Below are 26,055 nucleotides of genomic sequence, written 5' to 3' on the forward strand. Positions count from 1 at the left end.
ATCAATTAATCAATACTGTTTAGAAAATAAATTATTATTAACTAACTTTGCAGCAATTGCGCAAGTAATAATAACTTGTATTCGCACTAAATGGATTTAAGTTCATACAACATTATATATATATATATATATATATGTATGTATGTACATATATTTATATACTTTTGGTGCGGCCGATTGCAAACAAAATACGAGGTGCACATCTACATGTTATAGCAGTCCTATATACAAAATTTCAACATTCTGATGCTACTCATTTTTGAGTTATGAGATATACATACACACAGACGCCACGAAAAATTCTCTTCAGGATTCCTTTTAAATCAGTTTTATAATTTTTTTGGGGGGGGGAGAAAAGAGTTCTTTATTCTGCCCTTACATACAGATGTCATGCAAAAAACATCATTAAATTGCATTCGATAGCGGTCAAAATTGATATTTTCGTTGATATACGATGCCTGAAATGATATGAAATATATGAAACTTTTCGCGATTACAATACTTCCTTATTACTTTGTACAAGGAAGTAAAAACCACAAATTAAAATTCCTATATTCCAAGGGGAAAATAACAGTCATCAAAATCACAATAAAATAATATTTTTTTTATTTGAAGTGTTGGGTTATTAATAAGCCCCCCTAAGGTGGATATGGTGACTAACAGAACTGACAGCCTGCTATATCACTGGGCCTGGTTCAAGTTCTGGATAAAACATAGATATTTCAAAAAGTAGAGTTTTTCAACAGCATGGGAACACTTCAAATTCATGAAGTTAAATCCATTTTTCCCAGTTTCCAGTTTGTTTGACAGGCTAATGATCAGAAAAGAAATCCTACACCCTTGGACTCTGTTCCTAGATCTTTTCTATCAAAACTGAAATGGCAATGGGTTAAAGTCGTACTGCCACCTGTAATGTGCTAAAGGCTTTGGCCAATGACACATACTCTCTTTCTCTTGGGCATGATCAATTTGTGAACCAGATATGAATGAAATTGTTGCTTAAACCTGATCTGCACTTCAGGTATAAAGAACAAAAATAACAGGATATCAATGATACAGCATTCAAATATCACTTGGGAACATGCTCAAAAGCCAAATAACAGAGTTTACAGAAAAGAAATTAGTTTAATAAAAATAAGCAAAAGTTTAAATTTCCATCCCATGATGAAACAGATTAAGAGAGTATAATAGTGCTTCAAATATACAGGTCTAGCTTAGAAATAGGGCAAAAGACTAAAACATAAGAAAACAACGGATGTGTGTTTTGAATTATGTGGATTTTCCATATATATATATACTTTATAATTTTTCTCGCTATTTTTCAGAAGCCTTTTAGTTATTTTAGTCATGAATGGAAATGATGCAAAAATTAAGCTTTCACAGTTGGTGATATTTAGATGGAAGATAACCGAATTATGATAAAATACAAGTGACATGAAAATACCAATTTGATTTCCAGTCCATGAAACTTGTTTATATATATCAAGTTCATTAACATTTACAGAAAATTTTGTAATAATGCAAACAAAGAAAATATCAAAAATACAACTGTTAGAGCAATTATTTGAAGCATGAATAATGTGATTACACTTTTATTAGTTTAAATGTAACTTTGAATATCAACATTAAAATGAAACAAATATACAACATAAAAAATAAGACAAAAGTTGCGATATGGTTTTTCTAACTATTAATTTCACACAGTGAAACAAGCAGTTCACAGAGCTGGTCAGATATAAAGAATAAATTAAAAACAGTATCACATTTCTTAAAAATAGTATTTTTAGCAGTCACAAAAGGTTTGTCAGAAGGAAAATTTCACACTGCAGTTATGTCATTTTACAAAATAATGTAGATTTACACATGTCCTGAAAATGACAATGAGCCCATGACTAGAGCAAACATTGAAGATAAACATTATAGATCCAATACTAAATGAGAAATAATACTTTAAATGATAAATATTAATTAAATTATACTAAATAAACATTTGCTCCAAAATTTCTAATCAGAAATCTGATCTCACTATCAGTTCTTTCTTATTCTTCAGTTTTAAATAATGCAGAATGAAACTACTACATGAATTTCATGCCAATATTCCCCCACCCCCACATTTTGGTAACAATATTAACTTGTAGGAAATAAGAATTTAAAATCTAATGGTAAATATGTGAAAAGTTTTAATAATCAAAGGTAAAGTAGTAAAATATTCTAATCATTTAATCCACATAAAGATATATAATATGTGTTTTAAATTAATACATTCATTTAGTTTTCTCTTAATTCATTTTTCGGTGATACATAGTAAGTGTTTAAAGTCTAAATATGTTAAAAAGGTAAAGTATTTACACTTTGCGATGGCAAATAACACACCAAATATTTACTGTAACACACAGCCTTCATAATCAATATTATATAAAAGTTTACATACTCATAATATTAACTAAAGTACAGTAAAAGACCGATAATCCGCCATTTAAATAACCAGAATCTTTTTCAAATTATAGTTTTTTTTAATGAAAAATTACCCAAATGAAGGTTGCAAAAAGCACATTTTCTTTCAGAAGATGTTAATCACTTCAACTACTCCCAACCCTATCTAAAGCAAACACTTTATAATTCCAAGAATTCCCTCTTAGAACCTCACAGATATCTTTTCCGTTGGACCAGTTTCGACAAACAAAAGAGCCCGATAGTGTGATTTAGCACCAATAATAGATATACGTGATGTTATAAACAATCATAAGGTCTTCATCGTGTTCCCTTATTAATTTTTGATAAAAAAATAAGTTTTCGTAAATTATATAAGCTAACTGCTGTTTATCTGTCTTTTCCTGACATTTAGAAAAAAATTATTAAAAATCTCTGTCCTACCTTCTATAGAACAGTATGTAATGTAGTATTTTTAAAGTTACCAAGAAAAGTTAATTTAATGGGCAAGATTAGCGACTTTAAAATATTTTTTTAAATGGATAAACAATGGCAATGCAAAGTCAAAAATTATAAAAGATGGAAATTTTTTTTTAATATGCTGTACCTGTAGCTTCTATTTGTTGCTTATTTAACAAAATGAAGGGCAATCCATTTCTTCAAACTTCTGTTGGTGCAAGTTTAACAAAAATCTATGCTAAATTTCATGGTTCATGGGATTTTATTTTCATATGTTTAAAGCCTATGAAAATACGTTCACTATATGTCTAAAATGCTCTCTTTTTTAAATTTCATATATAGGCTTTTGATAACAAACCATTTTTATAATTTTGGTCTGAAATTTTTTCTTTCAACAATTTTTTCTTTCAACAATTTGGTTTTTCTATGGGAGCTTCTTTTATACACTCGGCTATCTGAAATTTTTACATATCTCGGATTTTGCTCTTCCGATGCTTTCCGGACAGTCAAGCTTTTACTGTATTTATGTTTGATATTATATTATTCATTGACCTTGCTCAGCTCCTAACATGACATACTTTAAAAGGTAAATTGATAAGAATATGGAAAAGAAATAAGACATTATTTTGCAGAGCTTATTATGGGAAGTTGTACAAAATTTCCTTTTTTCCTCACTTCTATATTTCTATTCAGTTTTAAAAGAGTAAGGATACAGTAAAAGAGAGGGAAAAAATTCATAATGCTAATGCTACAATGAAGCAAACAGGATAAAACTGAAAGATAACACTTCATCAATTCAGAAAAACCATCTAAAAGCGAAAAATACATGGGAACTTTAAACACAAAATCACATTAATTTAAAAATACTTGTTAGAAAGAGAAAAAGGTGAAGTTTTTATTCTTGCATAGTTTCATTCACGACTTCCACAATTCAAATATCAACATACCTCTACCAAAAAATACATTAAATCATTGATCCTTAAAAAAAAATTACAGCAAGAAAAATTATAATAAATACTATGATCATAAATGTTCAAAGTATACTAATAGTCAAAATTTCACAAAATATAAATGTCAGAATATACACATGCTAGAACTGACACACACTGCCAATGGCAAAACTCAGTCCACGCCTGAAATTTATGTTTTAAACCGTATGCTTTCTTTAATTTAAAACATACACACTTCTACCAAAAGAGACACTAATTTTGACATATTAAATAAAAGACACGCAAAATTAATAAAATTAATGTAAATCATAAAAACAAATTTTGATGACTAATACATACATAAGTTACAAGAAGATACATTACAAAATGAAGCTAAGTTCATAACTTTGAAATCAATTTAAAATTATATAGCAAGTTTTATGTTTCAAATGAAAGAAAAAAGGTAGACAGAAACTGTAAAATTTAATCATTTAATGGATGAGAGGAAAGGAAAGGAGGGGGAGAAGGAAAGGTGGGGAAGAACAAGAAAAAGTAATAATAATATTTAAATGGCATTACAATACATACACATAATCAAATTTATGGGATATGTACATTGGCCTATGCTGTACAATTCCTAGAGCAACAATATAATTCATGCTCGCAGTGATAATATATTAGATGTTTTTTCCCATGAAATAATGATTTTTCATTTATTTACAATTTCAGATTTGCTATCGGATTGAACTACTAAAGTAATATTTTTAAAATGTTATCAAAGTATGAATAATTACAATGAAACTGATGACATAATGCCAATATTCTGAAACAGAAATATATACCAGATTTTTAACCATACATATATTCTGCTAACATGATAATTCACACATAGCATTGAACACATAGATAGAACATATGCAAGTTTTAATAAATCAGTTCGGCAAATACTTATGGTTGGATATTCTTATGCGCTTGCCTTCTGTTTCAGAGACAAAATCATGGCTCCTTCTTTCACTCGAATGAGACATTTTTGATTGTACTTCTTTTGGTAAATCTTCATCAGCAGCATAAATTTGTTTCCTCTCTTGATGTAAAACAGATCCATCATCAAACTCGATAACATATAATTCACATGACTGAGATCCTTTGAAAATTCCATTGTAAATTTTATCATCTGTCCATTTAACTTTGACTTTCTCATTTATTTGAGGAGAACCATGTATTGCAACATTTCTGCTGACAATGTCTTCAGGTAAAGTATTGGTGGAGTGAGAATTGTCTTCAAATAATATGGAATAGTATTCTTGCATGTACTTTTTCTTCACATTTGCCCAGTAATATCTTCGGTTTGTATGCTTAGCAATCACTCTCTCTCCAACAGAAACATTGGTCAATTGTCGTTTAGTTGGCTTTCGCCTGGCAGATGCATGTCTTGTGCATATCATATGAATTGGCTCAGGCCAATCACTAGTTTCAAAAATGACACCAGCCATATATCCACAAGTGACATGAAATGGTAAATAACATTTTCCACTCTGGCACTGAACACATGTTCCTTTTGAATCTTTATGGCATGATGATTTGAAACAGTATTTGCATTTCAGACGCTGGCGGTTAGACGTTATACTTAATACATTTATAGGTTGTTTTAAAACAGTGCTTTCAAAGTATGTTTCAGGAATGAGAACAGCGCAAACTATGTGAGCCCATCGTCCATCAGTTGTAGGTTTAAGTGCACCACCCCTCAGAACACATAAGCAACATTCTGCTTCAGCAGCTTGCTTTGTGCATCTAGTGCACATCCAAGATCTCATAGGCAGCATGGATATACCATAACATGTAGCATGGACGCAAATTTTACATACAGAACAAATTAAAAGAGGAGCAGTACCATCTCGCCTAAGCAACGAGTTTGTATCCAATAAGCACTCACTATTTAATGAGTTGCCATAACAGAAGACAGGCATTTTGACTGCACTGTATGAAGGCACATTAACAGGTTCAGATGGAAAGCTGTTTTTCGTATGCATAGGGGTGAAGATCACACAGACAGCACAATGTGGTGGTATGCTGGATAATTTCTCATTAAAATTACATTCAGCTTCAAAGTTAAAAGCCTGATGATGCCATAATTCGGCAAGAGGCTGAGCCCAATTGTCTTGAGAGCCATCAGCTCGTTTGACTCTGATATTATTTACATTTTTAGATTCATCAGATGAACAATCTTTGGTAGTAAGACTTTTTTGGCTTTCATTTGACATTTCTGATTTTGCATTTGAAACAACGGCACACTTCAGCGATGTTTGTGGCAGGACAGAATCATTTGAAGAAGAAAGTACAGAATTGTTTGAATGTGTTTCAATAACATTTTGCTGAATTTTTTTAGGCTGAACAAATTTTATTTTTAGACTATTATTTATCTGCTCACAACGCCAAGTTTGAGAAAAAACTGTATTTGAAAAATTTGAAGCAGTAAATGTATAAGAGGGCTTTAAACTCTGAGGCCCTTTACTTTTAAAGTTACTTTCACACTGAGTGCTTACTGGAGTTAATGGCAACATAGACTTTTCTGCAGATGAAGGATTAATAAGCACTACAGACATTGTACCACTGTTTATAGCTTGCTTTAATTGAGGGTACTTTTCAAGGAGTTCTACATGTCTTTGATAATCATCTTTAACGTTATCTGGTACAATTTCTTTTTCACCGTTATTCTTAATTTTTTCCGTTTCCGGATCCCAAAATGGTTTGAGTTGTGGTGGACTATCTTGCACATCCAATTTCTTAGTTATTTCATCATTTTTCTCATCAGGATCAGCTACAATTTCCATCTGTTCTATATTATTATCCTCCATAACTTCCTTTTTGAGCTGCTTTTTCTTATTTTTGTGATGTATCACTTCATTTACGTCATACAGTTCTGTTTCTTCATTATCGCTATGTCTAGGAATAGCTTCACAGACTTCTGGAATTTCTTTTTTCTGCTCTAGCTTTTTAGAAATTGGATGCCTTTTAATTTTTTGAGACTCTTTAGCCTTTTTTCGTTCTTCTCTTTGAGCAGATAGTGCTAATTCCAATTTCTTAGGTGCGGGTGCAGCATAATGTCTAGATGGATCTTCAGGATGAGTGCCAAAATCTTTTCCAGCTTTCCACAGTTCATACCTGTCAGGTTGAAATTTTCGTACAAACATATCCATGCATATTTTTACACAATCATTACGACATGTGCACGACATTGTTCTTTTTCCATATTCTATCCATCGTGGTAAAGCAAAATTAGTAGACTCTGCACAATTAAATCCATGATTAAAACCAGAATGATAACCAAAAGGAAAAGTTATCATAAATTCTCCAGGTTCTTGGGTAATTTTATTACAAGGAATTGAATATTGTTTCAGTACATGAGGAGAAATAATTGTCATTTTGTGCCGCAAAAATGCAGAACAAGTCTGATGGCTTCCATGAAAAAACCCAGCAGCTAAACGTTCAAGTCGCCTTCCATGCTCGGGAGGGACAACATACCACGATTTTGGTGCACCAAAATGAAGGTAATTTATACTATATAAATCCATATCTTCTGTATGCCATGCAAAAGTTGTTTTCCACATCCCAAAATATAAATATGCAGTATTAACTCCCTCTATTTGTATTTCATAGTCTTCTTTCACCATATCCAAAATTGTGTTCAAGTGCTGAATATTAAATTCTTCTACTCCATCATCGTACAGAGATCCCGATACGTCTGCTCCATATATGGGTGAATTATATGTTATGTTTTTCCAATATTTTCTTTCTAAATCTTCATAGTCAAAATGTGGGGGAGTCTTAAATTTATTACTTTCAGCCAACTTTTTAAATTCTTTCACCGTCATTGCTCTCTGCTGAATGTTTAACTGCTGATACAAACCACCACGCCCAGTAACAACTTGACTAATAGGAGCAGGAATGATGAGATCTATATCATCATAACCTTTCTTACGTGGACACCAGCCCTCTGGCGGGATTATTTTAGCTAAGCCAGCTTTATGTGCTCCTAATGATTCTATTTTTTCAATGTATTTTGAAAAGTTTTTGAATTCTTCCATGGTAGGTCGAAAGACCTGGATGCGAGGAACAGAGCTTCCACCAGTGCTCGACATTTTTGGCAATTTCTATAAAATGGGTTACACCTGGGGGGGAAAAGATAAAATTTAAGGTAAGTGCATGCATGCGACATGACGTATAATTATACGGTAATAGAGCTTTTCTATTGCTTCAATCATAGATAAAAATATTTTTTTAATATGCTTCTAATACTTTTGTTTTTAATCTGACATGAAAACCAGATAGCATCAACCATACTAATTTTAAGTTTTGTTACAACATATGGCAACTTGAATATAATAAATATAATGAAAATGGTAATTTGATAATTAACCTCTTTTTATGCCATAGTTATATACTATTTATCTTACTGAAATTTCAAGTTAAAAAAGTTTATAGTCACAGCACAAACAGAGATTATCAAATTAATGCCTTTTTATGCAATGGCTATATATTCTTTTAACTTCAGATTTCAGCAAAAAGTATATAACTACTTTTAAACATTTTATAAGGTTAATGACAATCAACAAATTATGAAAGCATATTTATTTTACTATTATTTGGTTTATAGCAATATATTTTTAAATTAACACAACCAATTTTGTACCCAAATACTGAAAACTAAACAACTACCATATCTCAGTTCAGTTTCAATACAGCAAATAATTTCAGTTTTATTTTTACATTACATAGACTTTTATATAATAAAAAATAAATAAATTGTTTTCCATGGTCCAATGAACCTTTATCTCCTGTTCTGTATGTGCTTACATAAGTGTGTGTATGTGTATAGTTCCTTGCAGTAATTTGATACCAGATGAGTGCTTGACGTTTGACTAGGAAAGACATTATTTTGCAGTCATGAGAGGATGGAGGTTAGAATATCAGTGAAAATATCAATGTTGTAGAAGATGCAGAGAACTGAAAAATTAGGAAATCACTTGATAATCCAAATACATTTCTATTACTTGTTGACTGCTCTATGGTGTGGTGCATCACAATGGGGCCAATCTGCATTTTAATGACAACAAATATAACAGAAGCAGCCAAGCAAGTGTATGCAGAGAAAGATAGAGGGTAGTTGGATTGCAATGGTGTTTAGAGTAAAATTTTTCATTAATCTCATTGGCTAAAACTTATAGGAAATGCAGAAGTTTAAGATGGCATAATAGGGAATTAGCTTTCAGATATGATGCAGTTTCGAGAAAGTTATTACAAGTGAGGAGGTATCCAAATTAAAAATTAGCGAATTAAAAGCCTACTTCTAAATTATAGAACTAATTTGCATATTTTTTTTAATCTCAAACACGCGCACAAACACACACAATATAGTTTACAATACAAATTCAATTAAATAAAGGTTGAAAGTTTATTAGAATTTTTTTCTATGATTTTACAGCAATATTTTCTTTATAAGTTACACAAACTAAAAAATTCTTGTCTATGGACATAAATGGTTCCTTCCCCCGATCTTCATTTTTAAATGAATGGCACACTGGTATCTGGAAAGAGCCTGGAACACCATACCAACCTTCCCTCATCAGAGGAAAAGATCATTACGGTGGTAGTATAATGGTTTGGGCAGGCACTATGTTGGACAGCCACACACCCAGCATGTGTCTTATAAAGCTCACTGACTGCTAACAAGGATACATAAATCTTAAATCCCTATTTAAGATCAAATTTTCACAGGCCCAGTTGGTTTTGGGTTCCTATTAATGGACGACAACAATGCTCATCCACATAGTGCTCAGCTAGTCAACAGTTATTGGAAAGCGAGAATAGATTTCATAAATCGGCCAGCCACATTTTCTGACCTTAACCCAACAGAGCATGTTTGACACACACTTGAGAGGGCAATTTCATCTTACCATCCTTTTCTGAACACTATCATGCAGTTGAAAAATGCTTTGCAGCAGGAGTGGAATTGATTGCAACATGGACTCCTCAACTGCCTCCTGTCTAGTATGTTATCTGGCAGTAAGGGGGAACCATACATCATACTCATTTGCAGTTTAAGATCACAAAAGGGATTTTGGACATCCCTGCTCTATTGATAATCATGCATACGTAAAATGACTTTTGAATAGTACAATCTCCACAAAGGGGAGAGAAGTTCTAAATCTTCCATTATGCTTAGCTAACTGATGAAATTGGATTTTACTTTTCATGTCTCAAAAGTGCGACTTTGATGCACATTAGATTTACATAGAGTGTTGAAAAAAAAAAATCTTCAAAAAATGAAGATTTCGGATTTTTGCATTTTCAAATTCTCTACACTTTTATCTTTCTAAAAATACCATTCTTTAATCTCTATAAAAATTAGAACTGTAAAAAATCTAGTTTTAATTTGTCATCAAATGCTTTGTTAAATGAGGATTTTTAAATAAAAACGCATTTTTCTCCAAATGTGATTTTTTTAATACTCAATGTACCTTTTCTCAGGAACTACTACTCACAGGTATCTAAAATTTTTATGACTTATTAGGTTTCCTAATATTTACCGAAATGAGCTTTTTGTGATAAACTAAGGATTTTTTTTTTTTTTTTTTTAAATTTTGTTGTGTGATAAATTTTACTATACCTAACAAAATATTCTGTAATTTACTCCAACTTTCAAAAGTTCATTTCAGTATAATCAGATAGGTATACTTACACAAAAAAATTTCAAGTGTGTATCTACAGCAGATTTTAAGAAAAGGTTCATCAAAAATGGTCAATTTAACATTGTCGGTATAGGGGTTTCTGACACCCCTTAAATGTAGGTATTTTGATAAAAAAAAAATTGGACTTTTCTAAAAGTTCTTTCTTTTTCTCCAAGTTTCGATTCTACAATTCAAATTATTCTGGTTTTACGATTCAAATTATATCAAAGTGCCAAATTTTATAAAAATTGCACAAGTAATTTTTAAAAAATTACCTCTTAAAATTTCAACTTCTCAGTATTAACAGAATTTAATACATATTTATTAATTTTTTTTTTTTTTTTTTTTTTTAACTTGCTTGATTCCTTCTTTCACAATTCTAAATTTAGATTTAATCCAAACAGAATTTGCAGATATTTTCCAATTTCTTTTCCAAATCTGTATTTTTTAGTAATTTTTTTTTTTAAATTTAATTCATAACCTATAAAATTTTACTATCCCTTACAGTATATATATCTGCAAAAAATTAGTTTTTTATTCAAAATTTCCAAAGATATGCACGAATTTATATATTGGCATGTTTTGAAATTTGGCATATTTCTCATAAGCAATAATGTGCTTTACACGATTTGTTAAAATTACTTGAAAGAATGAATGAAGCACCTTTCCACTCATGCACAATAAAAGCAAAAATAAAATAGGTTACCATAAATTAAAAATTTCTCAAAGTGAATTATTTTTTATGCAAACTGAAAAAATGCAGGAAGATAAATTGTTTTAATTTCTCGAGAAATTTCCCATCAAATTTTACAAAATTTAATATTTATGCATAATTTGAATCATATAATCGAAATATGGGAAAAAATCAGCATGCTATTTCAGGAAAAGTCTAATGTATCAAAATACCATAAATCTAATACATATCCTAAGTTGCACTTTCAAGATACAGTCAAAAGTCGTTAATTCGGACACCCATAATCCGGAATGATCTATAATCCGGACCTCAAAGCTAAAAACTTTCTGCGCATGTGCCGCGTTGACACATGCGCATAGGCGTTTACGCGTGCGCGTAAGACCTCTTACGACTGCGCATTTGCGTGTGTGCAAGCGCAGAATACGTTTTCGCGTTCGCGTTTTATGTATAACGAACGGTATAAGCTAAAATTATCTAATTATCTATTTCAGTTAATGCTGATGATTGCGTTGTTCCTTAATTTTCGAATTGGATCCGGCTTATTATTTTTTGCAGACTGTAAGAGTAATACTATAAAAGTAAACTTGAACTTTCGATTATGTCAAATAGAATTCCCGAATCTGGAGCTCCCAAAGGATCGTACAAAACGAAAGTATGTTTCAATGTCCATCAAACAAAAAGTGGAATTGCTGCAAAAAATGGATAAAGACATGAAGAATGTGACAGAGAGGTTAGTAAAAACGAAAAAATTTCGATTGACAAGTTAGTCGGTATTCTCGGCACGGCAATTAACGGGACTTGAACTTTGTAAGTGAACAAAAAATTATGTCTGTTTATAGAAATAAAGAGAAAGTATTATCACATAAAACGAAGCAACTTAAACAACTTACATTGAAAGAAATGTTTAATAAAGTAAACAAATAAATATTAAGCTTTTTTTTTTGTAAATTTTGATACCCTTTAGATCATAATTGTTCTTTATTTCATAAATTACGGTTTCATATTTTTAATTTTAGAATTTCTGCATGCCATCTTACGCGATTTAAACTGATGATCTATAATCCGGAAAAATCGATAATCCGGAATCGCCGAAGTCCCGACGAGTCCGGATTAATGACTTTTGACTGTATAACAGACGCAATTAAATTCTGTCAGTCAGACCAGTAGAAAGCGAGATGCAGAACTGTCCTCCTTTTTAACGTGCAGACTGTACATCTCTTTCTCTGTTATATTTGCATATTTATAACAAACTTCTTTAAAATCTGTCCATTAGTTTTGTAGAAATTAGACATATTGTCAAATTCGTTTGATTTTGCACATAAGGGTTCTGTTGGAGACGGCCGCTGCAGACAGACGATTACATAACAGTTCGGCGAAGGTCAACAGAAGGAGCGCCGCATCTGATTGGAATATTTTTTATTATTCTTATTTTTCTTTAAATGCGAACTAAGTGGGGAAATTCCCTTTTTCATTCAGTTATATGTATGCACTAGTTAAAGTAATGTAACGTTTTCAGCTTGTGTGAGATATCCATATTAAATCTTTATATTAATAATCCCCGCTGTGATTATTTAATTTGTAACCTGCACGTTGTAGCCCTGTGAGTTGACCCATAGTAAATTTGGCATCCGCTACTTTATATTTTTGATGAAATATGGATATAAAAGTTTTGAAAACAAAACGAAAGTCGCTGAAAACAGCTTTTACGGTATGCTGCAACGATATAGCTCAGAAGATCGAAAACAAAAGTTTAGGAAGTGACGAAGTCAGTACGTTGTTTCGGCAGATTCAAGACAAATTCTCACGTTTAGAAACAACTCAAGAAGTTTCGAATTTGTTGCTGAGTGATGATGCCCTTCAAGAAGAATATTCCGAAGATTTTTTGAAAGCAGAAGAATACCGTGACAAGTTCTGCTTGATCTGTTCGCTGTTAGAAAATGCAAAGAAGGCAAATTCGGTTACGGAAGGAACAACAACCAAGCAAAAAAGGAAATTCAAGCTTCCAAAACTTGAATTAAGGAAATTTAGTGGAGAACCGAAAGACTTTCTTGCTTTTTGGTCCCAGTTTGAAAAAATTCACAACGACCTCTCCATTGTCGATGAAGATAAATTTCAATATCTTTTACAATGTGTGGTAGCAGATTCTAAAGCGTCAAGACTCGTAACAAGTTTTCCGCCAACTAAAGAAAACCATTCAAAGGTCATCGCACAACTTAAAGAACGCTTCGGGAGAGATGAACTTTTGGCTCAGATTTATGTACGGGATCTACTTTCCATAGTAATGAAAAATGCTACCGGTAGGATTAAAGTAGATTTAGCTTAACTTTATGATTTACTTGAGAGCAAGCTTATGGCACTGGACAGCCTTGGTAGAAATAAGGAAAAATTTGCAGAATTTTTAGAGCCACTTGTTGAGTCCTGTTTACCAGAGACTGTTCTTCGTGCGTGGGAAAGAAGCCGCTCGATGGAAGATACTGCGTCACAGCAAGATAGTGCGCATTCATTGGATAAACTTTTGTGCTTTCTTTGAAATGAAGTGCAAAGTGAGGAAATGATTAAGCTCGCTCGTACCGGGTTGGGAGCTTCACATTCTGCACATTCGCGTCCCCACTGTGATGATCCAGGTTGCTCTACAGCTGCTGCCTTGGTAAATGTTCAAGACAATACAGGTAGGCGAAATTTACGTTGTATTTTTTGTGAGAAATCCCACAATTCTGCCGAATGTTTTTCTGCTCGCAAAATGTCTTTAGACGATAAACGAAAACTTTTGGTGCAAAAGCGCGCCTGTTTTCGCTGCCTACGAGTTGGACATAGTTCACGGGTATGCAAAAATAAAATGTTTAACATGTGATAGATTTCACTATACCATTATGTGCTCAAATGGCGAACCTGTAAAGCCAAATGGAACTGACAGTACTGTTATTTCCAGTAATGTGTTGTCTAATCAGTCCACTGTTAATGAAAATGTATATTTGCAAACACTTGTTTTAAAAATAGTTTTTGAGGGTAGACAATTTACAGTTTGTACGATTTTGGACAGTGGTTCTCAGGAATCTTATCTTTCAGAAAGGGTTATCGCTTTTTTGCATTTGCGTCCTAAATCGAAACAAACCATTATCCACGGTTTGTTTGGGGGGAGAGAGACAAGTCCTCATTCCCATTTAGTGTTTGATGTTACTTTAAGTAATTTTGAGAGCACTTATGACCATAACTTTGAAGTACTTTCTCAGAACAAAATATGTGGATGTGTTCCAAAAGTAGTTGATCCCAATACCCTAAGAGAATTAAAAGAAAGAAATATTACCTTGTCTGATTTGCAAGCTAAAGAATATGACATTGAGTTGCTTTTAGGAGCGGATGCCATTGGGGACATTATTACTGGCAGTTCTCTGAAACTGAACTCTGGTGTAACTGTAGTTGGGACTAAATTCGGATACACTGTGATTGGTAAAATAAACAGCTTACCTAAAGAACCTACTTCAGCTACTATTCCAGCATTACTACAAAATAATTTGTGCAATAATGTAGTTTCATTGCATTGTGCTAATTTTAACGTAACTGAACTCTGGAATTTGGATGCCATTGGCATAACAGATCCAACTGAAGATGTTAAAAGTAAACTTGCTCACTCTGACACCGTTAAGCAATTTAAAGAGAATTTAAATGTTCTTCCTGATGGCCGATACGAATTGCCACTACCCTTTAAATCTGAAATTCTGTTACCTAATGATAAGTCTATGACTTTTAAAAGACATCAAAGAATGTGTCAACGAATTAATGAAGAAAATCAGTTAGATGACTATAAGGTAGTTTTTAAGCAATGGGAAGACCTCAAAGTAATAGAAAAGGTTCCTGAAACTGAAATTGATAATTTGAGTTATTATTTGCCCCACAGACCTGTTATAAAGCATACTAGCCAGACAATGAAGGTAAGGCCGGTGTTCGACGCTTCAGCCCGAGAGAGAAATCAGCCGTCCCTTAATGATTGTTTAAATAGAGGGCCAAACTTAATTGAACTCATACCTGATATAATTGACAGGTTTAGATTGTATTCCGTTGGTTTATCATCGGACATAGAAAAAGCCTTTCTTCAGTTGAGTATTATCCCAGAACATAGAGATTATTTGAGATTTTTTCTTACAACTCTTGAAGAACCTATGATTTACAGACACTGCAGAGTGATGTTTGGCATTTGTTCATCTCCATTCCAACTCCCTGCATCGATACAGCATCTCTTGGATAATTCCCCTGCCGAGTTTGACGATGTGACCCAAAAATTAAAGCATTCGTTTTATGTTGACAATTGTGTCACTGGGGTTCACGATATCGAACAGCAAGAAAATTTTATAGTTAAGGCTACAGAAGTAATGGCTCGGGGATGCTTTAACCTACGGAGTTGGGAAAGTAATGTTCCAGGTCATTGGATTTCCCGTAGTTCAGGTATAACTTCTCTTCTTGGAATATTAAGGGAGCGATTTTGGATAGTGAGGGGCAGAAAAGCAGTCAGGAAAGTCGTAAAAAATTGTGTAAGATGCAATCGATACAAGGCTAAGGCTTTCGGTTGCGAGCCAGTGTCGCTGCCAGGCGATCGTGTCAATGACGCAGCGGTGTTCGAGGTAGTAGGAGTTAATTTGGCAGGACCCTTGTATGTGAAGGGAGGTGAAAAAGTTTGGATTGTTTTGTTCACATGTGCAATATATAGGGCCGTTCATTTGGAATTGACTTCCTCATTGTCTACCAACGCATTCTTGTTGTCATTGAGACGATTCGTAGCCAGAAGGGGGAGGCCAAGAATAATTTATTCCGACAACGGAACTAATTTCAGAGGAGCGCAAAGAGAACTTAGTAACATTGATTGGGAAAAAGTTTTGAGGCAAACGGCTATACAACGTATAATATGGAAGTTTAATCCTCCCACAGCCGCTTGGTGGGGAGGCTGGTGGGAGAGGTTAGTTCGTATAGTAAAGGAACTGTTGAGAAGGACACTCGGTAACGCGGTTCTTACAACCGAAGAGTTGTACACAGTATTGTGCGACTGCGAGTCAATAATTAACTCTAGACCTCTTACCTATGTGTCGGAAAATCTGGATGATTTAATCCCACTTTCCCCAGCCATGTTTCTCATCGAGAATCGTAGCTTAGGTGTTCCCGATGTTGATTTCTGCGATTCGAAAGGTCTTCGAAAAAGGGCTGGACATCGCTAAAAACTGCTTAATAATTTAAGGCATAGATTTAGGAAAGAATATTTAGGCCTTCTGGTTCAAAATAAGAAGGATCCGTCGTCAGAGTTACGGTTGGGTGAAATTGTCCTAATAGGAGATGACATCAGAAAACGGATGCATTGGCCTTTAGCTAAGGTCATTCGACTAATTCCTGGGAAAGATGGCAAGGTGGGAACTGTAGAACTGAAGACTCAAGCTGGTACACTGCTTCGTCCCATTCAGTGAGTCTTTCCATTGGAAGTGCAGTTAACGGACACACCCACTGATCCCATATACGATAACTCTTTTACTAATCCTATTTCTTCCATTTCTAGTGATGAGCATTCAGATTCTAATGATTCTTCAAATGACTCTAGTAACATCCTGCAAGGTGCTAAAGTGTCAAGATTTGGACGTGTGATCAAGGTGCCTCAGAAATTGGATCTCTTCAACCAGGTACTGTATGTCTTTGAGCCAACCTGAAGTCGACTCAAAGAGGGGGAGAACGTTGGAGACGGCCGCTGCAGACAGACGATTACATAACGGTTCGGCGATGGTCAACAGAAGGAGCGCCGCATCTGATTGGACTATTTTTTATTATTCTTATTTTTTCTTTAAATGCGAACTAAGCGGGGAAATTCTCCCTTTTTCATTCAGTTATATGTATGTACTAGTTAAAGTAATGTAAAGTTTTCAGCTTGTGTGAGATATCCATATTAAATCTTTATATTAATAATCCCTGCTGTGATTATTTAATTTGTAACCTGCACGTTGTAGCCCTGTGAGTTGCAACAGGTTCCTTTAAAACTCTATTTTTTTTTTTTTTTTTTTTTTTTTTTTTACTTTTCAATGCAACTTCAGCTCTTAGTTTATTAATTACAATACTTTCACTTTTAACCTCTTTACATCACAAGCACATGCATGGAATTTTCCTGGCCATCATCACCAAAGTGCAGACATGCGTGCAATTTTTCTGGCCATTATCACCAAATTGTAGATATGAATATTAGGCTTTTGTGTATACAAATGAAACACTAACACACCACGACATGCATAAAAGCAGTTAGTTCAGAACTGATAAAAATTTAGGGTTTTGATTCGAATAGTAGTTAAGAATTAAAAAGATTTACATAATGTAGACATATTGCGGTATCATCTGACAATGACAATAGTGACAGTAATAAAAGGGCAATTTTGAATAGATGGGAAAAAATTATAAACTGAAAGTGCATAAATATGTGTTTGTTAGTGTTGTAAAAAAGGATACTAAAAATTTTACTAGAGAGAAAATTTACAGATAATTTGTAATAGATGAAATTCTTGAACACACTGTAATGGAAACTAAATGATTTGGTAAAAGCAATCCGAGTTTCACAGAAATTTCCATAGAGGAATTGAGTTTATTTTGCACTGATAATATTGATATTTCTGGTCCCAAAACCTACATTATGAAGTTAATTGAGCACGGACAAGAGTAGTGAAATGTTGTACATTAGAACAATAATGTCCCGAAATAAGTTTTTGTCCACTTCAAGAAATTTGCACTTTGCAAACAATAAATACAATAAGATGATCCATTACATTAAATAAAACTTGTGATTGCAAAAATATTCAAAGTATACATGCCTTGTAGAGATGTATCTTTAAATGAGTCGTTGATGACATGTAGAACAAAGGTTTCTTCCAGGTTCTTATAATGAATCAATGACAGACAGATTTTGAATACAATCCTACAAACTATCTGGTTCCCGAACGAAATATATACGTATAATTTCAGAATATATATATATAAGAAAGGATAAATGTAAGGATGGGCTAGCAAGCACAAAATTTATTCTCGATATGATGGTAGAAAGCAAATTGTTATGAAAGGGTCATTGTTTATATATAGACAACTGGTTCAGTAACAATGATTTATATAATAAATTATATAACAAAAATTACAAAATTTATACAGTACAAAGTCCATAACTTGGGCTCGTCGGGACTTCGGTGATTACGAATTAGGGTTTTTTCCGGATTATAGATCATCAATTTAAATCTGGCAAGATGGCATGCAGAAATTACACAATTAAAAATATGAATCCATAATTTATGAAATAAAGAGCAATTATGATCTAAAAAGTATTAAATTTTACAAAAAAAAAATTCTGAATATTTATTTGTTTACTTTATTAAACATTTCTTTCAACGGACGCATGCCTAACGTATGCACATTCTCTACGCGCATGTGTCAAATTTGCAGCTTTGAGGTCCGGATTATAGATAATTCCGGATAATGGACGTCCGGATTACAGACAAAAATTACAAAACTCAAAGAAAACATTGTAAAGCCAGCAGTAGTGTCGGATTACAAATAAAAACATGGGTTGAATTAATGGAAGAGATCAAATTCTGAGCCTGTTACGTGATGACTTCAGAAAGTTTACAAATAAATAAATAAAATAAAATAAAAACATTATTGCCTTGACACGATCCTTTTAAACAGTTACATTATTTTAAAAACTATTCATCACGATACAGTGCAAAAATTAATAGAAGAAATAACTGAACAAAAGAAAACACAAAATACCAGCAATACAGAAACTTACATGTCCATCATAACCAGCAAGATTTACAGGCCAACTATTTCTAACACCCATTAAAAAAAACTTCATTATGGAAAACTCATAAACATTGTGTAGTCTGTTTATCAAAACAAAAAGAGAGAAATGATTCATTTTATCAGTATGATAGCCGAAATGTGGCTATATGTGTTGAACCATTTCAAGTATTATCATACTATGTCAAACCGTTAAATTTAATACCTCAAATTATTTTCAATGTATATAACCTCACTGAGCTAAATAAAATTATATATTCTTTGTGCTTTTCATCATTTTGAAATTTTTTCACCATTTTTCATTTGTTCATTTTTTGTTTTGATTTCACCATTTTTTGTTTTTTGCTTTTCATCATTTTGAAATATTTCCAATCTTTATATAATACAAAAATTTTGATGATACAGGCCGATTTTCCACTTTTTGAATTATGCAAATGGGTTAACTTGCCATCTGCTTAAACTTGCTCCATGTAGTGCTTAATTATAAGACTAATTTTTATAACATTTTTCACCCCAATAAAGAACTTTCAAGTATACTATTATAATTTTAAGGTGATCAAGTTCAATCAGTCTGCTGATTATGACCAAACCACCTAACAGAATCAAATTTAGATTTAACATCAAAAGAAGTTATACATTATGTTCCCAAGTATTTTTCACTTTATATGTTCCATCACATTTTACATTTTGTCTGAAATACTCTGCCCAGGAGTAGACCAAACTATAAATTCTTTAGCAATTTTTTGGGTACTTGCGTACTATGAAGATTACCTTGGCAACATTTGCCGATAAAAATTTTCATTCCCGTTTTTTGGTTTATGTTTATAAAATCTTTTGAAAATAAAAGCCCTAATTATAACGAAACAAAAACTTAAAAATCAACAATCCCGAATATATATATATATATATATATAAATTACATAATTAATACGAATTTAAAAAAAATTAAAAACTTACTTAAAACTGATTAAAAGAAAACGTTGAAATTATTGGTAAGGAAAGTGGCGGGAAATAGCTTTCAAAATAGCATCGAAAGGTGTTTTTTGTTCTTTCCGCCAAATAAATTCAGCTAAATAGGTATCCAAATGATGGCGGCTTGTCCCATGTTGTCACTTGTTCCTCCATTTTGTGGAACCCACACATCCTTTCAACAAGTTGAGTACGAGTCTGCGTAGATGGATCAACTAAATTGTATCGATAATTCACCTTAAAATGTTCAAAACTGGCAACAATGAGCTCCTCTGTTTGATATCCAGGCCACAAATCTGACATTATTGTTGAGCCTTCAGCAATATTATTTTAGATTTCATGCATTAATGTTGTTGCCTTTCGTCTGGAACTCCAACTAGAAATATTTTTTTTTTTTTTTTTTTTTTTTTTGGTCTCCCGGCAAATTCCACCGAAGACCCACTGCTGTGGCTTACAACCTTGATAATTCTTTCGACACGTAAAAAGGCTTTCGTCAATTTCGACAATCATTCCGGGCCCTCTAATTTTAATATTTCGATTATCCTCCAAATCCTTCACACACTCTTCCTGCATATAATTATTTCAATCAACAACAGTCTTATCGGATAAATCTAACTGATGTTTGCACTATTTAATGGATGACTGTTTATATGCCCCCAAAATTAAATAAACCTTAAAGCTTTTAAAAATTCAATAGGACTGTTTTCAAACCACGGACTAGTTGAGACACCAAAATTTTGTTGACAATTTTTGACATTGCATCTCCAATAAAATCCTGAATTATAAAACTTAATATCATTGCAGTTTTTACAAGCGCGTTCTTTGAATAAAATTCTATCACTTCTTCATTTGTAGGAAGTTGGAAAATGTTGATATCCATTGGGAAAAAAAATAATCACAAAAAGTTTCACGGGTTTAACCTAAATGCAATAATCCACATAAATGTAGCAAAAAAAAAGTGTGGTAATAGCAAGTGCGAGATAATACTCTTTATTTTAGTACCTATGTTACAGTTAACCTGTATAACCTACAAGGGTCGCCAGTTTTGGTGAGATATATAGGTAGTCATCATAGTACGTAAGTACCATTTTTTGATTGAAAGAATACAGTACTTTCTGATTAACCACATCCCATGAAATGTTTCTATGCCACTTTGTGAATTGGCAATAAATGTTTATTCAGCTAATTTCACAGCATATGTACATATCTGTTTATAAATAAGCATTTCTAACAAACAAGAAAAGGAAAAATTAAAAATCTATGTGGCCAATATTTATATTTTTACAGCAAGTGAATGTTGCTCAGCGAAAAGCTGATTAAATAGAAAGCATATAAATCCAAATGCCCTCAAACATGTGCATGTTATACATATGCATGAATTGGCTATTATTACGCATATACTCAAAAATTGGCCCTAAACAATACTGTAGTTCTACAACCTGCGGAATTTCAAGGTATGAATAGTCAGAAAGTACCAGAATGCATTAATCTAACTTTTTTCAAAAAAAATTTCTTGCAAAGGTCTTGCACAAGGCAAGCTAGGCAATATGTAGAAGGATTTTAGAAACTTTTCCAACGTTTAGAAAACAGGACAAAGTGAGCAATTTTCCATGAGGGAGAGAACTGACTTGCATTTAAAAAATGCATCAAAACACAAATACACTTTCATCTGTAAAACTTAATTTATCTACTACTATTTATATGAGTCTGCAAAACTTGGTGTTTGATCTTTCTTACTACTTTCCATAAAATTTCAACTTCTCGCTTATTAAATAAAAGAAGATCTTCTATCACAATAATAAAACCCATGCCTCTTCGCAAAAAGTAAAATCTAAAACAAATTTCATTTGTCTTAGCACTCAGCTCTATAGAAAAGGAAACGTCATATAATCAAATATAAAATATTACAAACCTAAAATTTAATACATCAGTCTTCAAGTGGCAGGATACACAAGAGAAGGTTTATTACACATATCCAATTATTCTGCATCAAATTTGCGTGAAATGATCAAAGACAACTGTCAGCCGATTGTCAAAGTCTAAAACAGATTTAAAATTTCAGTCAAATTTAGATTTTTATATAGTTGCCTGAAATTTAAAAAAGTATATTAAAAAATTACATAAAATAAACTATCCAATCAACATATAAAGCTGATCCTTAATTTATGATACAAGCCAGCTTTATGGTCTTATATTTTATAGTGCAATTTTTATACTTTGATGACAAATCAAATGTTCTTAACCAGAAGGAAGCGAAATTTTAAATGAGTAACTAAAAGAATTACTTCCCCATATAGAAATAACTTTGTGATATATTTATGCTTTTTTTTAAAAAAAACTCCCAATTTTATTACAATTTTAAAGATTTTTGCTTCAAAATTCACATAGAAAAAGCATGTTAATTATTTCTTTACAACTTCCACTTTCACAAGTACTTAGAGCATTCTCTCACAATACAATATAGATGCTTTTAGACATTTAATAAACAGTCATCTTAAGCTAGGTGGACCTTGAGGCATTCAACCAATATTGCCCAACCAAGTCCAAGATAAATACTACCACCAGAGTTGAGCCCAGGTGTTTCATTCCAGGCAGAAAGAAAAGACGCATTCTTATAAAGAATGTAATATTACATAGGACAAGTATTTTTAATCATAGTAAAATAATATATCGAATGATTTTCATAAAGAAAATAAAATATAATAATTATTCATACTTCAGTCGAAATAATAATTACTACAAGAATGCAGATATCATTTTTCTTTTGTTTTCACAAAACAAAATCATTAACAAATTTCTAAGATTTATACAGAGCCTCACAAAAAAGGGGGGAGAAGGGTCAGTTTAACTTCCATTCTAGTCAACCAATCCGCAAAATTAAATTTGCGTTTTTTTGTGTTGAAAAAGTGATTTAGGATATGTGTTAGATTTAATTTTTATATTTAATATTATCATTTTTTAAATTAAACTTGATGACTTTTTCCATAATTCAAAACTTCAGTTTAATCCAATTAAAATTTTTACACAGTTTTGGTTTATTTTAAAAATCCATATTTTTAAATAATCTGTATAAATTTTTTGAACAAATTTGAATTATAATTTATAAAAATTTTACCATCATTTTAAAGTACACAAATTACTAGCCATATCAGCAAAAACTTAGAGGATTTTTTAATCAAAATTTTTAGAGATATACATTAGTTAATATCAGTGATTCTCAACCTTTTTAAAGCTGCTCCCCGCCTAAGGAGCGAAAAATTTTTCAAAGCCCTCTATGTGAAAATCCTGTAATTTAGGGTATGGGAAAAAGGAGTTTCTGAATTATAAAAGGCAAAAATTGAAAATAATTTTTTTCAGAATTACACACCAAATTTGTTTCTCTAACTTGATAGTTTTTGCCTTGGAAGGTAAATTGCATTCCTTTGATTAAAACTGAAATGACTAATATATAAAAAAAAAAAAAAAAAAATTGTTAAACGCTCTTTCATGTTTAAAAAATTCTTTATTCTTAATTAAATAATTAAAAAAGAACACCAAAAAATAAACTAAACAAGTAATATCAATGAAAAAATCAAGTATGATCAATGGGATGTTTGTGCTTGATGTTTCAGAGCCAGTTTCTGAATATCCGGTTCAATATTTTTAGAAAGATGACAGCGCAAGTTTCCGATTTCCACGATTTAGAGTCAACTTCTATTTTTTGTAAATAGATCAGTCACAGCACTGAATCGTCACTCGACAAGGTAGGAGGAAGGCAAGGCAATTAATTTTTTTTTATTATAGTCCACAATCCTGGGTAGAGGTGACTGCTGCTACTTTGAAGCCGAAATTCTGCGAGACGATCACCATTCTGGAAGCTGCTCGTCAAAGTTTCATTACTTGAAAGTTCGAATAGTTCTCCTCAATCTGAACCTCTGCTTTCTCATTATTCATAAAAGGGTTCATGATCCATTGAGGGACTTCCAGAGACAAAATATCCTCAAAACGCTGAAAAAAGACCTTGTGCAAAGACTCAAGGTGTTGAGAGTAAACTTGTGTTTCATCGAATGGGATTTCACTGCTCTTAATGCAGATCTGACAAGATCGGAAACTGGCTGAATTCATTGCAACCAAAATTCTGCTTCCACGAAGTGAGATTTTTTTAGGAAGGCAGAAATAACAGATTTTGGGGGGATCAAATTGAGTTCGCCTTGAAGCTGCTAATTAATACCATTGAACTGCCTGAATAAATCAGTCATGTAAGCAATATCAATCTTAAATTGTAGCAATCTGTCTTTCAGAGCTACATCTTTTTCTTCGAGGAACTCAAGTACAGAATTGAAAACATTGCAGAACCCACTTGGCAAGGTTGCTTTATCGATCTGAAGAGAAAATTCGGTGCGTTTCAAATGTTTGCAAAAGGAAGCTTCATCTTCAGCCATCTCATCAATTCGTTGTCACACTGTATCACTGTTTAATGGGACATTTTTTATAATATTGAATGTGGCTGGATGGTAGAAAACCTTTTCTAAAACTTCCTTAACATCCGGCAGTACCAACTCTTTGCTTCCCCGATTTAGCAATTAATTTTGATATATTATAAGCGGCTATCACCATCCTTGCATTTGGGGTTCGACAAGTTTTCAAACTTGGTTTTAAAAAAACAGTTTTTAAAGTAAATTTATCACATTTGAAAACCGGTTTTCTTCATTAAGAATTCATTAAGAAAACCGGTTTAAAGAATTGATATTATTATGTAAAAATTAATTTTAAACATATTTCATTTGCTGTTCATTCTATGCAACTGGCAGCAAAATTTCAACTTAAATCTAGAAACTGTAACATAGTTGCAGCAACAAATGATAACATAGTTGCAGCAACAAATGATGGACCTGCTGTTATGAAAAAATTTAGCAAATTATCATCTATAATTAATCAACTATACTATTCACACATCATCTACTTAGCAGTTACTGATGTGTCATATACACATACAAAAATGGCTGAAGCCGAAATAAATGCTTCAAGTTAGAATTCGGAAGATGAATACGAATATAATGGTTATGACGATGATTATCTTTATTATGTTTGTAACCGAGAACATTCTATTCCTATTTTGTCTGGTTATTACAAACAATCAGTTTCCCAAATTTAAAAAATTTGGAAGTTCTTTAAAAATCTCCAGTAAGAAACACCATTCTTCAAAATTACATCAAAAAAAAAAAAAAAAAAAAAAGGAAAGGAATTAAATTCTTGACTGCAAAACAAGGTTAAATAGAGGTTAAATAGTATGGATGATATGATTGGAAGATTTCTGGCAGTAAAAGAATATGTTGTTTTAGCATTGAATGACATTGGTTCTTCTTTATATGAGGAATGAAGCTCAATATCCTAAACTTAGAGATTTGTTATTTGATACCCTGAAAATGATAAAACTAATGAGTAGTTCAGTAGCTAGTGAACGAGTATTCTCAATTTCAAGCAACATTGTGTCCAAAATAAGAACGAGACTTGGCCACCATTCAGTGGATATTTTATGTTTTCTAAAATCCTATTTTCTTAGGAGAAATTAAAATTAGTGAAAATAATATAAATATTATTTGAAATTTTTGTTTGAGTTTTCATTATTTTGTGTAAGTAATATGTATATGCAATTCTTATTTTTTTTACATTTTGACTTTATTGATATTGTTTTTTGTTATTTATTTAAATTAAATAAAATATTTCCCCCCCCCCCTTTTTTTTTTTGAAAAAAATTTGAAAACCGGTTTTTTGGAAGTATTGAATTTGAAAACCAGTTTTTGTAAAAAACCCACTCGCGTTGTTTTGATGACTAGTAAGCCTGAGACAAACGATGTTTTCAGGAACTATCCCTGATGTTCGTGAAAAACGACAAATCTTTATTTTGTTTGTCAGGATGAATTTTTTGCAGATGCTCCTGCAGACGAGATGGCTTCATTGCTTCATTAGATCACACCTTGTAACAAAGTAAACACATGGGCAGTTACAAATAAGAGGAATACAGCCCGACCCACCTGAATGGCGAAGGAACGAATCCAAACTT

General features: G+C 32.3%; 1 protein-coding gene across 2 annotated transcripts in view; it reads right to left on the minus strand.

The window, feature by feature from the left end:
- Positions 1–1,560: 1,560 nt before the first annotated feature.
- The window catches only part of LOC118200983 (lysine-specific demethylase 4A-like), a 48,625-nt gene continuing 24,130 nt past the window's right edge, over positions 1,561–26,055 (minus strand). Inside the window, exons 2-3 of one of the 2 annotated variants that reach the window (XM_035372981.2) lie at positions 21,925–22,051; positions 1,561–7,987 (exon numbers count right to left, since the gene is read on the minus strand). In XM_035372981.2, coding sequence (XP_035228872.1) covers positions 4,751–7,957 — 3,207 coding nt within the window. In that variant the 5' untranslated portion in view covers positions 7,958–7,987; positions 21,925–22,051 and the 3' untranslated portion in view covers positions 1,561–4,750. The remainder of the gene's footprint in view (positions 7,988–21,924; positions 22,052–26,055) is intronic. The other variant, XM_035372982.2, reaches the window with a different exon arrangement.

This window comes from Stegodyphus dumicola, chromosome 2, assembly GCF_044657685.1.
Source record: "Stegodyphus dumicola isolate Sdum_Otavi_A_Nest chromosome 2, ASM4465768v1".
Taxonomy (NCBI): Eukaryota; Metazoa; Arthropoda; class Arachnida; order Araneae; family Eresidae; genus Stegodyphus; species Stegodyphus dumicola.